Genomic DNA, 15,833 nt, shown 5'->3' with positions numbered 1-15,833 from the left:
GGACGGTAGAAACAGAATGATTTGGCAGATAAATACATGGCTAAGAATTTGGAGCAAGGAGTGAAGTGCTTCAGGTTCTTGGATCATTCGGATCTCTTCTAGGGGAGGCATGACCTGTACAGAAGGGAAGGCTTACAGCTGAAGCCGAGGGGGACCAACATCCTCACACACGTGTTTCTTAGAGGTATTGGGGAGGGCTCAAGCTAATTTGGCAGCGGAGTGGAAACCGAAGGGAATGGGGTCAGGACAGCACGGATGGTAAAAGAGAAAAGACAGCATGCAGTCAGTCTGGTAGGAAAGGCGGGCAGATGATCGAACAAAAATAAATCTCCCAGCAGAGTGAGTATCGGTACATTAGGGATGCAGAATCAAAAAGGGTTACAATACTGTTCTCAACGTCTATTGAGCACAACAAAACGGCGCTTTTACAAATTGTCACATATGAGCTTGTGGACATCACCGATTCATTGCTGAAAGATTGTTTGGTGGGTAGCTGAATTTCCATTGTATATTGTATCGAAAGGGTATGAACATAGGCTTGGGGCATGGCATCGCTCTGCTGTTAGAGAATGGCATCAAATACTGAGAAAGATATGACATTGGATCGGAAAATGTTGAATCCTTGTCAGTTCAGTAAGGAAACTGCAATGGAAATGGACCCTGTGGCAGTAGATGCAGCTCCCGGAACAGTAACTGAAATGTAGAGTGCAGAATAAAACAGAAATAGAAATGGTGTACCAAATGGGAAATGTTATAATAGTAAGGGGAAATTTTAATATGCAGGTAGATTGGGAAAATTAGGTTGGTAATAGAAGTCAAAAGAGAGTGAATTCAGATGGACTTAGACAGTTTGGGAGTATGGGCAAATTAAATACAATGTTGGAAAATGAATGGTCTTGCACTTCATCAGTAGAAATAATTCTGCAGACTATTTTCTAAACAGAGTAAAATCGAAACATCTGAGATGCAAAGGGACTTGGGAGTTCTTGTGCAGAACAGCCTAAAGCAGGGATGGCCAACCTATGGCGCATGCACCAAAAGTGGTGCATTGCACCCAATGATAATAATAAAAAAGTAAGCCTACTCATGCAAAAAGTATTGACTAAAAACAGATCTGCAGGAAAAAAAGTTTATAACATGAATTCAAGTAGCTTAGATCTAGAAATGGGTTTTACTGAGAAGAAATCTAAAACTTAGCTGTTATTTTTAGCAATATTATTTTGTGCACATCTTTGGCGAATGTTATCTTCTTTCACACTGATCTGTTTTAAATTTAAAAAAAACGTTCAACGAGTCAAACTAGAAAAGAAGGACTTTTGTTCTGCAGTCGTTCCATAACTGTTCAATACATGTTTGATACTTGTTTGATCCTGAGACACCAGGCATCTGCACCAGCGGTGGGTTGCAGGGTTTTGTCAGTCAGTTTACAATTGACACTCGTGTGCTACAGAGTCATGCTTTGTTCGTCCATCGTGAACATGTGCAGTTTTGTACTTTTCGAAAAACTAAGCTTTGTTTTTCCATTCAGTGACCCATCACAGAGCAAAAGAAAATGAGGAAAAGAAAAGCAGAAAGTGATAGTAAGCATGAATTCAATGAACAGAGGCAAAATGAGTTCTTATTTAGAGCGGGTCCGTCAGGAAAACCATTGTGTATTGTTTTTGGAAACACTTTCTCAGATAATAGAAGACATGATCTTAATAGACACTACAAAACACAACATCAGCCTGAAATAGAAGGAAAACTGAAGCTGGTGTTTGGGTCTGAGTTACGGAAAGACAATGTGATTAAGAAAAAGGAAGAAATCAAAAGAAGACAAAATATATTTGTTAAAAGTCTCATTAAGGTAAGTAATGTTTATCTTGTTTTATATTCAATCAATGCTTCATGTAAAATGCTAAATGTGTGTATATTAACATATTTTTACAAGAATGGACTGGGGGTACAAGAGTTGTATGGCGCATCTGAACTTATGCGTGAAAAAATTGACGCATGCAATCTAAAACATTGGCCACCCTTGCCCTAAAGGTTTACATGTAGTTTATGAAATAGACTTCCTACATGAACCCCAGAAAACTAACGCAATGATGTTAATAAATAGTTACAATTCACTGTTTTGCATACAGATTTATTGCCGGTCATTCCTTATATTTTCTGATCTGATACGTCTTATCCTGTATGAAGCTGGACTCAGCACCTGTATGCACGTCAACTAGGACTTCAAAATTTGCCAAAATGGAACACTCCAGCACCTGAAACCACGCAGAACAAATGTTAATTGAGTTGTGCCTGCCTCAACAATGTCAAGCATCAGTACAAAAATTCTCATCGTTTTACCCACGGCAACTAGAGTGGCTGGTCTAATTACTAAAATATAGAGTCGTTCTTAATCCCAATAGACAGAAAGCAGAAACAAAGAGGTTCTTTGTTCTATGCCTACCTTTTGAACAAATCACTCCTGCATCCTCTCTGTGACCGCAGTTATGACTCCCCCATCCTCGGAAGGAACATTCCCAAAGGGCGGATTCATTTCCATTGCACGCAACATCATCCATCCAGATATTCCCGCTGCCTTGCCCGAAGTGTGCCCCCTGTATTGCTGCTGCAGCAGAGGGACAACCTAACTCATTGCAGACAACCTTGGCGTCTTCAGTGTCCCATCCATCGTCGCATACCGTTCCCCACTGTGCATTGTACTGCACCTCCACTCTCCCTGAACAACGATCGCTGCCGCCTACCAGCCTTATTTCGGGCTCTGGAATGACATTCAAAGAAGAAATTACTGTATTTTTTGGAGTTTCGCTTCAGGTATGTTCAGTTCCACGTTCCTATCCATTACACAGCATGTAAATGTTTGCACAAGAGGAGCCACCATTGTTGCAGAATTGACTGCTGGGATAGGCCAGTGGTTAAAGTGGATTGTCAGGCATTGGCTCAAAGGAGTTTTCAGCACAGAAGAGGCACTGGCTCTGGGTAACTTGAGGGGGGTATTTAGTGTAGTTTAGAAGGCTTTTGAGTGTTATTCATGTTGGCTGTTGAAGTCTTGGGAGCCCCACAGGCAACTACATGTTTGTGAGGTGCGTCCAGCTGCAGATTCTGCAAGACCGTGCTATGGATCAGGAGCAGCAGCTGCAAGATCTTCGGCTTCTACGGGAGAGTGAGGAGATCATCCATCAGAGCTGCCGGCGTCTGATAACTGAGTGACTGTCAGAAGAAGGAATTAGACGGTGAATAGACAGTTAGCTCACAGCAGCTCTTGGGTAAATTCCCTGAATAATAAGTATATCATTTTGGATACTATTTTTTGAAATAACCTCTCAGCAGAATGCCACGGAGACCAGGTGGGTTGCACTGACCATGGATTGTATATGTGAAAGAGGGAGAGTCCTGAGCAGTTGAGATGGAAGGCTCAATAGTCAGAGGAATCGAAAATAAAGATTGTTGATGTGAACGGGACACACGTCTGTTGCTCCTTCCCAGGTGCTCTGGACTCGGATTGCGTCCATAGCATTGTGCAGGGGGAGGGACAGCAGCCTGAAATCTTGGTACAAAGAGGTTCCACAATGAGGATTTAAAGAGCTGGACGGAATGCTGAGACGCAACACATTCAGGATTACTGCCTGTGTCACATGCCAGGGACGGTAGAAACAGCATGATTTGGCAGATAAATGCATGGCTGAGAATTTGGAGCAGGGAGGGAAGTGCTTCAGGTTCTTGGATCATTGGAATATCTTCTAGGGGAGGCATGAGCTGTACAGAACGGAAGGGTTGCAGCTTAAGCCCATGGGGTCCAACATTCTCGCACACTGCTTTCTTAGACCTACTGGGGAGGGTTCAAACTAATTTTGCAGAGGGATGGAAACAGAAGGGAATGGGGTCAGGACAGCGCGGATGGTATCAGTGATGAGGGATGCAGAATCAAAAAGGGTTACAATACTGTTCTCAACGTCTATTGAGCACAACAACACGGCACTTTTACAGATTGTCACATACGATCTTGTGGACATCACCGCTTCGTTGCTGAAAGATTGTTTGGTGGGTAGCTGAATTTCCATTGTACATTGCACTGGAAGGGTATGAACATATGCTGGGGGCGTGGCATCGCTCTGCTGTTACAGAATGGCATCAAATACTGAGAAAGATTTGATATAGGATCGGAAGATGTTGAATCCTTGTCAGTTCAGTAAGTAAACTGCAATGGAAATGGACCCTGATGGCAGTAGATGCAGCTCCCGCAACAGTAACTGAAATGTAGAGTGCAGAATACAACAGAAATAGAAATGGTGTACCAAAAGGTAAATGTTATAATGGTCAGGGGAAATTTTAATAAGCAGTTAGATTGGGAAAATTAGGTTGGTAATAGAACCCAAAAGAGAGTGAATTCAGAAGGACTTAGACAGTTTGGGAGTATGGGCATGGAAACGGCAAATTAAATACAATGTTGTAAAATGCATGGTCTTGCACTTCATCAGTAGTAGAAATAATTCTGCAGACTATTTTCTAAGCAGAGTAAAGTCGAAACATCTGAGATGCAAAGGGACTTGGGAGTTCTTGTGCAGAACACCCTAAAGCAGGGATGGCCAACCGACAGCGCATGCACCAAAAGTGGTGCATTGCACCCCAGTAATAATAATAAGAGTAAGCCTACTCATGCAAAAAATATTAACTAAAAAAAGATTTGTAGAAAAAAAATCTATAACAGGGATTCAAGTACCTTATATCTAGAAATGGGTTTTACTGAGAATAAATCTAAAACTTAGCTGTTATTTTTAGCGATGTTATTATTTTGTGCACATCTTTTGGCGAATGTTATCTTCTTTCACATTGATCTGTTTTAAATTTTTTAAATGTTCTATGAGTCAAACTAGAAAAGAAGGACTTTTGTTTTGCAGTCGTTCCATAACTGTTCCATATATGTTTCTTACTTGTTTGATCCTGGGGCGCCAGGCGTCTGCACCAGCGGTGCATCGCAAGTTTCTGTCAGTCAGTTTACAATTGACACTCGTGGCTACGGAGTTATGCTTTGTTCATAGTTTCTGAACATTTGCAGTTTTGTACTGCTTCGAAAAACTAAGCTTTGTTTTTACATTCAGTGACCCATCACAGAGCAAAAGAAAATGAGGAAAAGAAAAGCAGAAAGTGATAGTAAGTGTGAATTCAATTAACAGAGGGAAAATGAGTTCTTATTTATAGCGGGTCCGTCAGGAAAACCATTGTGCATTGTTTGTGAAAACACTTTCTCACATAATAGAAGACATGATCTTAATAGACAGTATAAAACACAACATCAGACTGAAATAGATGGAAAACTGAAGCTGGTGCTTAGGTCTGATTTACAGAAAGACTATGTGATTAAGAAAAAGGAAGAAATCAAAAGAAGACAAAATATATTTGTTAAAAGTCTCATTAAGGTAAGTAATGTTTATCTTGTTTTATATTCAGTCAATATATCATGTAAAAATGCTAAATATGTGTATATGAACATATTTTTACAAGAATTGAATGGGGGTACAAGAGTTGTACGGCGCACCTGAACTCGTGCGTGAAAAAATTGACGCATGCAATGTAAAACATTGGCCACCCCTGTCCTAAATGTTTACATGCAGTTTATGAAATAGAGTTCTTATGTGAACCCCAGAAAACTAACGAAATGATGTTAATAAATAGTTACAATTCACTGTTTTGCATACAGATTTATTGCCGGTCATTCCTTATATTTTCTGATCTGATACATCTTATCCTGTATGAAGCTGGACTCAGCACCTGTATGCACGTCAACTAGGACATCAAAATTTGCCAAATGAAACACTCCAGCATTTTAAGTGACGCAGAAAAAATGTTAATTAAGTTGTGCCTGCCTCAACAACGTCAAGCATCCGTTCATAAATTCGCATCGTTTTACCCACAGCAACTGGAGTGGCTGGTCTAATTACTAAAATATAGAGTCATTCTTAATCCCAATAGACAGAAAGCAGAAACAAAGAGGTTCTTTGTCTATGCCTACCTTTTGAACAAATCACTCCTGCATCCTCTCTGTGACCGCAGTTATGACTCCCCCATCCTCGGAAGGAACATTCCGAAAGGGCGGATTCCTTTCCATTGCACGCAACATCATCCATCCAGATATTCCCGCTGCCTTGCCCGAAGTGTGCTCCCGGGATTGCTGCTGCAGCAGAGGGACAACCCAACTCATTGCAGACAACCTTGGCGTCTTCAGTGTCCCATCCATCGTCGCATACCGTTCCCCACTGTGCATTGTACCGCACCTCCACTCTCCCTGAACAACGATCGCTGCCGCCTACCAGCCTTATTTCGGGCTCTGGAATGACATTCAAAGAAGAAATTACTGTATTTTTTGGAGTTTCGCTTCAGGTATGTTCAGTTCCGCGTTCCTATCCATTACACAGCATGTGAATGTTTGCACAAGCGGAGCCACCATTGTTGCAGCACTGACTGTTGGGATAGGCCAGTGGTTAAAGTGGATTGTCAGGCATTGGCTCAAAGGAGTCTTCAGCACAGAAGAGGCACTGGCTCTGGGTAACATGAGGGGGGTACTTAGTGTAGTTTAGAAGGCCTTTGAGTGTTATTCATGTTGGCTGTTGAAGTCTTGGGAGCCCCACAGGCAACTACATGTTTGTGAGGTGCATCCAGCTGCAGATACTGCAAGACCGTGCTATGAATCGGGAGCAGCAGCTGCAAGACCTTCAGTTTCTACGGGAGAGTGAGGAGATCATCCATCAGAGCTGCCGGAGTCTGATAACTGAGTGACTGTCAGAAGAAGGAATTAGACGGTGAATAGACAGTTAGCTCACAGCAGCTCTTGGGTAAATTCCCTGAATAATAAGTATATCATTTTGGATACTGTTTTTTGAAATAACCTCGCAGGAGAACGCCACGGAGACCAGGTGGGTTGCACTGACCATGAATTGCAGAAGGGAAAGAGGGAGAGTCGTGAGCGGTTGAGATGGAAGACTCAATCGTCAGAGGAATCGAAAAAAAAGTTTGTTGACGTGAACGGGAGGCACGGATGGTCTGTTGCTCCCTCCCAGTTGCTATGGACTCGGATCGCGTCCACAGCATTGTGCAGTGGGACGGAAAGCAGCCTGAAATCTTGGGACAATGAGGTTCCGTAATGAGGATTTAAAGAGCTGGACGGAATGCTGAGATGCAACACATTCAGGATTACTGCCTGCGTCACGCACAAGGGACGGTAGAAACAGAATGATTTGGGAGATAAATGCGTGGCTGCGAGATTTGGAGCAGGGAGTGAAGTGCTTGAGGTTCTTGGATCATTGGGATATCTTCTAGGGGAGGCATGAGCTGTACAGAATGGAAGGGTTGCAGCTTAAGCTGATGGGGTCCAACATTCTTGCTCACTGGCTTCTTAGACCTATTGGGGAGGGTTCAAACTAATTTGGCAGAGGGGTGGAAACAGAAGGGAATGGGGTCAGGACAGTGCAGGTGGTATAGGAGAAAAGGTAACATGCAGTCAGTCTGGTAGTAAAGGCGGGTAGATGATCGAACAAAAAAAAGCTACCAGCAGAGTAAGTATCAGTGATGAGGGATGCAGAATCAAAAAGGGTTACAATACTGTTCTCAATGTCTATTGAGCACAACAACACGGCGCTTTTACAGATTGTCACATACGATCTTGTGGACATCACTGACTGGTTGCTGAAAGATTGTTTGGTGGGTAGCTGAATTTGCATTGTACATTGTATCCAAAGGGTATGAACATATGCTGGGAACGTGGCATCGCTCTGCTGTTAGAGAATGGCATCAAATACTGAGAAAGATATTACATTGGATCAGAAGATGTTGAATCCTTGTCAGTTCAGTAAGGAAACTGCAATGGAAATGGACCCTGTGGCAGTAGATGCAGCTCCCGGAACAGTAACTGAAATGTAGAGTGCAGAATAAAACAGAAACAGAAATGGTGTACCAAATGGGAAATGTTATGATAGTAAGGGGAAATTTTAATATACAGGTAGATTGGGAAAATTAGGTTGGTAATACAACTCAAAAGAGAGTGAATTCAGAAGGACTTAGACAGTTTGGGAGTATTGGCATGGAAAAGGCAAATTAAAAACAATGTTGGAAAATGCATGGTCTTGCACTTCATCAGTAGAAATAATTCTGCAGACTATTTTCTAAACAGAGTAAAATTAAAATATCTGAGATGCAAAGGGACTTGGGAGTTCTTGTGCAGAACACCCTAAAGCAGGGATGGCCAACCTATGGCGCAGTCGCCAAAGTGGCAAATTACACCCAATGATATTAATAAAAAAGTAAGCCTACTCATGCAAAAAATATTAACTAAAAACAGATTTGTAGAAAAAAAATCTATAACAGGGATTCAAGTACCTTATATCTAGAAATGGGTTTTACTGAGAATAAATCTAAAACTTAGCTGTTATTTTTAGCGATGTTATTATTTTGTGCACATCTTTTGGCGAATGTTATCTTCTTTCACATTGATCTGTTTTCAATTGTAAAAAATGTTTAGTGTGTCAAACTAGAAAAGAAGGACTTTTGTTCTGCAGTCGTTCCATAACTGTTCAATAAATGTTTCTTACTTGTTTGATCCTGAGACGCCAGGCACCTACACCAGTGGTGGGTTGCAGGTTTTTGCCAGTCAGTTTACAATTGACACTCGTGTGCTACGGAGTTATGCTTTGTTCGTCCATCGTGAACATTTGCAGTTTTGTACTTTTTCGAAAAAGTAAGCTTGATTTTACATTCAGTGACCCATCAATGCACAAGAAAAGCAGAAAGTGATAGTAAGCAAGAATTCAATGAACAGAGGGAAAATGAGTTCTTATTTATAGCGGGTCAGTCAGGAAAACCATTGTGCATTGTCTGTGGAAACATTTTCTCACATAATAGAAGACATGATCCTCATAGACAATATAAAACACAACATCAGACTGAAATAGAAGGAAAACTGAAGCTAGTGCTTGGGTCTGAGTCACGGAAAGACTATGTGCTTAAGAAAAAGGAAGAAATCAAAAGAAGACAAAATATATTTGTTAAAAGTCTCATTAAGGTAAGTAATGTTTATCTTGTTTTATATTCAATCAATACTTCATGTAAAATGCTAAATGTGTGTATATTAACATATTTTTACAAGAATTGACTGGGGGTACTAGAGTTGTATGGCGCATTTGAACTCGTGCGTGAAAAAATTGACGCATGCAATCTAAAACATTGGCCACCCCTGCCCTAAAGGTTTACATGTAGTTTATGAAATAGACTTCCTACATGAACCCCAGAAAACTAACAAAATAATGTTAATAAATAGTTACAATTCACTGTTTTGCATACAGATTTATTGCCGGTCATTCCTTATATTTTCTGATCTGATACATCTTATCCTGTATGAAGCTGGACTCAGCACCTGTATGCACGTCAACTAGGACATCAAAATTTGCCAAATGAAACACTCCAGCATTTTAAGTGACGCAGAAAAAATGTTAATTAAGTTGTGCCTGCCTCAACAACGTCAAGCATCCGTTCATAAATTCGCATCGTTTTACCCACAGCAACTGGAGTGGCTGGTCTAATTACTAAAATATAGAGTCATTCTTAATCCCAATAGACAGAAAGCAGAAACAAAGAGGTTCTTTGTCTATGCCTACCTTTTGAACAAATCACTCCTGCATCCTCTCTGTGACCGCAGTTATGACTCCCCCATCCTCGGAAGGAACATTCCGAAAGGGCGGATTCCTTTCCATTGCACGCAACATCATCCATCCAGATATTCCCGCTGCCTTGCCCGAAGTGTGCTCCTGGGATTGCTGCTGCAGCAGAGGGACAACCCAACTCATTGCAGACAACCTTGGCGTCTTCAGTGTCCCATCCATCGTCGCATACCGTTCCCCACTGTGCATTGTACCGCACCTCCACTCTCCCTGAACAACGATCGCTGCCGCCTACCAGCCTTATTTCGGGCTCTGGAATGACATTCAAAGAAGAAATTACTGTATTTTTTGGAGTTTCGCTTCAGGTATGTTCAGTTCCGCGTTCCTATCCATTACACAGCATGTGAATGTTTGCACAAGCGGAGCCACCATTGTTGCAGCACTGACTGTTGGGATAGGCCAGTGGTTAAAGTGGATTGTCAGGCATTGGCTCAAAGGAGTCTTCAGCACAGAAGAGGCACTGGCTCTGGGTAACATGAGGGGGGTACTTAGTGTAGTTTAGAAGGCCTTTGAGTGTTATTCATGTTGGCTGTTGAAGTCTTGGGAGCCCCACAGGCAACTACATGTTTGTGAGGTGCATCCAGCTGCAGATACTGCAAGACCGTGCTATGAATCGGGAGCAGCAGCTACAAGACCTTCAGTTTCTACAGGAGAGTGAGGAGATCATCCATCAGAGCTGCCGGAGTCTGATAACTGAGTGACTGTCAGAAGAAGGAATTAGACGGTGAATAGACAGTTAGCTCACAGCAGCTCTTGGGTAAATTCCCTGAATAATAAATATATCATTTTGGATACTATTTTTTGAAATAACCTCGCAGGAGAATGCCACGGAGACCAGGTGGGTTGCACTGACCATGAATTGCAGAAGGGAAAGAGGGAGAGTCGTGAGCGGTTGAGATGGAAGACTCAATAGTCAGAGGAATCGAAAAAAAAGTTTGTTGACGTGAACGGGAGGCACGGATGGTCTGTTGCTCCCTCCCAGTTGCTATGGACTCGGATCGCGTCCACAGCATTGTGCAGGGGGAGGGACAGCAGCCTGAAATCTAGGGACAAAGAGGTTCCGTAATGAGGATTTAAGAGCTGAACAAAGTGCTGAGACACAACACATTCAGGATTACTGCCTGCGTCACGCACCAGGGACGGTAGAAACAGAATTATTTGGGAGATAAATGCGTGGCTGCGAAATTTGGAGCAGGGAGTGAAGTGCTTCAAGTTCTTGGATCGTTGGAATATCTTCTAGGGGAGGCATGAGCTGTACAGAACGGAAGGGTTGCAGCTTAAGCCCATGGGGTCCAACATTCTCGCACACTGCTTTCTTAGACCTATTGGGGAGGGTTCAAAGTAATTTTGCAGAGGGGTGGAAACAGAAGGGAATGGGGTCAGGACAGCGCGGATGGTAAAAGAGAAAAGAGAAAAGGTAACATGCAGTCAGTCTGGTAGTAAAGGCGGGTAGATGATCGAACAAAAAAAAGCTACCAGCAGAGTGAGTATCAGTGCATTAGGGATGCAGAATCAAAAAGGGTTACAATCCTGTTCTCAACGTCTATTGAGCACAACAACACGGCGCTCTTTACCAAGTGTCACATATGATCCTGTGGACATCACCGATTCGTTGCCGAAAGATTGTTTGGTGGGTAGCTGAATTTCCATTGTAAATTGCATCGGAAGGGTATGAACATAGGTTGGGGGCGTGGCATCGCTCTGCTGTTAGAGAATGGCATCAAATACTGAGAAAGATTTGACATAGGATCGGAAGATGTTGAATCCTTGTCAGTTCAGTAAGGAAACTGCAATGGAAATGGACCCTGATGGCAGTAGATGCAGCTCCCCGAACAGTAACTGAAATGTAGAGTGCAGAATACAACAGAAATAGAAATGGTGTACCAAAAGGTAAATGTTATAATGGTCAGGGGAAATTTTAATAAGCAGTTAGATTGGGAAAATTAGGTTGGTAATAGAACCCAAACGAGAGTGAATTCAGATGGACAGACAGTTTGGGAGTATGGGCATGGAAACGGCAAATTAAATACAATGTTGGAAAATGCATTGTCTTGCACTTCATCAGTAGAAATAATTCTGCAGACTATTTTCTAAGCAGAGTAAAGTCGAAACATCTGAGATGCAAAGGGACTTGGGAGTTCTTGTGCAGAACAGCCTAAAGCAGGGATGGCCAACCTATGGCGCATGCACCAAAAGTGGTGCATTGCACCCAATGATAATAATAAAAAAGTAAGCCTACTCATGCAAAAAGTATTGACTAAAAACAGATTTGTAGCAAAAAAATCTATAACAGGGATTCAAGTACCTTATATCTAGAAATGGGTTTTACTGAGAATAAATCTAAAACTTAGCAATTATTTTTAGCTATTTTATTATTTCGTGCACATCTTTTGGCGAATGTTATCTTCTTTCACATTGATCTGTTTTCAATTTTAAAAAATGTTTAATGTATCAAACTAGAAAAGAAGGACTTTTGATCTGCAGTCGTTCCATAACTGTTCAATAAATCTTTCTTACTTGTTTGAACCTGAGGCGCCAGGCGTCTGCACCAGCGGTGGGTTGCAGGTTTTTGTCAGTCAGTTTACAATTGACACTCGTGTGCTACGGAGTCATGCTTTGTTCGTCCTTTGTGAACATTTGCAGTTTGTACTTTTTAGAAAAACTAAGCTTTGTTTTTACATTCAGTGACCCATCACAGTGAAAAAGAAAAGCAGAAAGTGATAGTAAGTGTGAATTCAATGAACAGAGGGAAAATGAGTTCTTATTTATAGCGGGTCCGTCAGGAAAACCATTGTGCATTGTCTGTGAGAACACTTTCTCACATAATAGAAGACATGATCCTAACAAGATAATATAAAACACAACATCAGATTGAAATAGAAGGAAAACTGAAGCTAGTGCTTGGGTCTGATTACGGAAAGACTATGTGATTAAGAAAAAGGAAGAAATCAAAAGAAGACAAAATATATTTGTTAAAAGTCTCATTAAGGTAAGTAATGTTTATCTTGTTTTATATTAAATCAATATAGCATGTAAAAATGCTAAATATGTGTATATGAACATATTTTTACAAGAATTGAAGGGAGGTACAAGAGTTGTATGGCGCATCTGAACTCGCGCTTGAAACAATTGACGCATGGATTGTAAACCATTGGCCACCCCTGCCCTCAAGGTTTTTTATGCAGTTTATGAAATAGACTTCCTACGTGAACCCCAGAAAACTAATGAAATAAGGTTAATAAATAGCTACAATTCACTGTTTTGCATACAGATTTATGACCGGACATTCCTTATATTTTCTGATCTGATACGTCTTATCCATTATGAAGCGGGAATTAGCACCTGTATGCACGACCAACTAGGACATAAAAATTTGCCAAATGAAACACTCCAGCATTTTAAGTGACGCAGAAAAAATATTAATTAAGTTGTGCCTGCCTCAACAACGTCAAGCATCAGTTCATAAATTCGCATCGTTTTACCCACAGAAACTAGAGTGGTTGGCCTAATTATAAATATAGAGTCTTTGTTAATCCCAATAGACAGAAAGCAGAAACAAAGAGGTTCTTTCTTCTATGCCTACCTTTTGAACAAATCACTCCTGCATCCTCTCTGTGACCGCAGTTATGACTCCCCCATCCTCGGAAGGAACATTCCGAAAGGGCGGATTCCTTTCCATTGCACGCAACATCGTCCATCCAGATATTCCCGCTGCCTTGCCCGAAGCGTGCCCCCGGTATTGCTGCTGCAGCAGAGGGACAACCCAACTCATTGCAGACAACCTTGGCGTCTTCAGTGTCCCATCCATCGTCGCATACCGTTCCCCACTGTGCATTGTACTGCACCTCCACTCTCCCTGAACAACGATCGCTGCCGCCTACCAGCCTTATTTCGGGCTCTAGAATGACATTCAAAGAAGAAATTACTGTATTTTTTGGAGTTTCGCCTCAGATATGTTCAGTTCCGCGTTCCTGTCCATAACACAGCATGTGAATGTTTGCACAAGCGGAGCCACCATTGTTGCAGCACTGACTGTTGGGATAGGCCAGTGGTTAAAGTGGATTGTCAGGCATTGGCTCAAAGGAGTCTTCAGCACAGAAGAGGCACTGGCTCTGGGTAACTTGAGGGGGGTACTTAGTGTAGTTTAGAAGGCCTTTGCATGTTATTCATGTTGGAGGTTGAAGTCTTGGGAGCCCCATGGGCAACTACATGTTTGTGAGGTGCGTCCAGCTGCAGATACTGCAAAACCATGCTTTAGATCGGGAGCAGCAACTGCAAGACCTTCGGCTTCTACGGGAGAGTGAGGAGATCATCCATCAGAGCTGCAGGAGTCTGATAACTGAGTGACTGTCAGGGGAAGAAATTTGACGGTGAATAGACAGATAGCACACAGCAGCTCTTGGGTAAATTCCCTGAATAGTAAGTATATCATTTTGGATACTATTTTTTGAAATAACCTCTCAGGAGAATGCCACGGAGTCCAGGTGGGTTGCACTGACCATGGATTGCAGAAGGGAAGGAGGGAGAGTCGTGAGCAGTTGAGGTGGAAGACTCAATAGTCAGAGGAATCAAAAAAAAAGTTTGTTGACGTGAGTGAGACACACGGATGGTCTGTTACTTCCTTCCAGTTGCTATGGACTCGGATCGCGTCCATAGAATTGTGCAGGGGGAGGAAGAGCAGCCTGAAATCTTGGTACAAGGAGGTTCCGCAATGAGGATTTAAAGAGATAGACGGAATGCTGAGACGCAACACATTCAGGATTACTGCCTGCGTCACGCACAAGGGACGGTAGAAACAGAATGATTTGGCAGATAAATGCGTGGCTGAGAACTTGGAGCAGGGAGTGAAGTTCTTCAGGTTCTTGGATCATTCGGATATCTTCTCGGGGAGGCATGACCTGTACAGAAGGGAAGGCTTGGAGCTGAAGCCAATGGGGACCAACATTCTCGACACTGGTTTCTTAGAGCTATTGGGAAGGGTTCAAACTAATTTTGCAGGGGGGTGGAAACTGAAGGGAATGGGGTCAGGACAGCGCGATGGTAAAAGAGAAAAGACAGCATGCAGTCAGTCTGGTAGGAAAGTTGGGCAGATGATAAAACAAAAAAAAAAGCTACCAGCAGAGTGAGTATCAGCGATGAGGGATGCAGAATCAAAAAGGGTTACAATACTGTTCTCACCGTCTATTGACCACAACAACACGGCACTTTTACAAATTGTCATGTATGATCTTGTGGACATCACCGATTTGTTGCTGAAAGATTGTTTGGTGGGTAGCTAATTTCCATTGTATATTGTATCGACAGGGTATGAACATAGGGTGGGGGCTTGGCATTGCTCTGCTATTAGAGAATGGCATCAAATACTGAGGAAGATATGACATAGGATTGGAAGATGTTGAATTCTTGTCAGTTCAGTAATGAAACTGCAATGGAAATGGACCCTGATGGCAGTATATGCAGCTCCCTGAATAGTAACTGAAATGTAGACTGCAGAATACAACAGAAATAGAAATGGTGTACCAAAAGGGAAATGTTAAGGAGAAATTTTAACATGCAGGTAGATTGGGAAAATTAGGTTGGTAATAGAAGTCAAACGAGAGTGAATTCAGAAGGACTTCGACAGTTTGGGAGTATGGGCATGGAAACGGCAAATTAAATACAATGTTGGAAAATGCATGGTCTTGCACTTCATCAGTAGAAATAATTCTGCAGACTATTTTCTAAACGGAGTAAAATTGAAACATCTGAGATGCAAAGGGGCTTGGGAGTTCTTGTGCAGAACACCGTAAAGCAGTGATCGCCAAAGGTGGCGTAAATTGCACCCCTGTGATAATAATAAAAAAGTAAGCATTCTCAGGCAAAAAGTATTAACTAAAAACCGATTTGTAGAAAAAAAAATCTATAACAGTAATTCAAGTAGCTTAGATCTAGAAATGTGTTCTACTGAGAATAAATCTAAAACTTAGCTATTATTTTTAGCGATTTTATTATTTTGTGCACATCTTTTGGTGAACGTTATCTTTTTTCACATTGATCTGTTTTCCATTTTAAAAAATGTTCAATGAGTCAAACTAGAAAAGAAGGACTTTTGTTCTGCAGTCGTTCCATAACTGTTCAATACATGTTTGATAC

The 15,833-nt window shown here is 41.8% G+C and overlaps 1 protein-coding gene across 4 annotated transcripts in view; it reads right to left on the bottom strand.

The window, feature by feature from the left end:
- The window catches only part of LOC134338942 (deleted in malignant brain tumors 1 protein-like), a 164,160-nt gene that overhangs the window by 22,164 nt on the left and 126,163 nt on the right, over positions 1 to 15,833 (bottom strand). For all 4 annotated transcript variants that reach the window (XM_063035155.1, XM_063035154.1, XM_063035156.1 and 1 more), the window contains 4 exons: positions 13,285 to 13,599; positions 9,639 to 9,953; positions 6,005 to 6,319; positions 2,441 to 2,755 (listed from right to left, as the gene is read on the bottom strand). In XM_063035155.1, coding sequence (XP_062891225.1) covers positions 2,441 to 2,755; positions 6,005 to 6,319; positions 9,639 to 9,953; positions 13,285 to 13,599 — 1,260 coding nt within the window. The remainder of the gene's footprint in view (positions 1 to 2,440; positions 2,756 to 6,004; positions 6,320 to 9,638; positions 9,954 to 13,284; positions 13,600 to 15,833) is intronic.

This window comes from Mobula hypostoma, chromosome 28 (assembly GCF_963921235.1).
Source record: "Mobula hypostoma chromosome 28, sMobHyp1.1, whole genome shotgun sequence".
NCBI classification, from domain to species: domain Eukaryota; kingdom Metazoa; phylum Chordata; class Chondrichthyes; order Myliobatiformes; family Myliobatidae; genus Mobula; species Mobula hypostoma.
The sequence above is the reverse complement of the archived record's forward strand: the minus strand, read 5'-3'. Positions and strand labels throughout refer to the sequence as shown.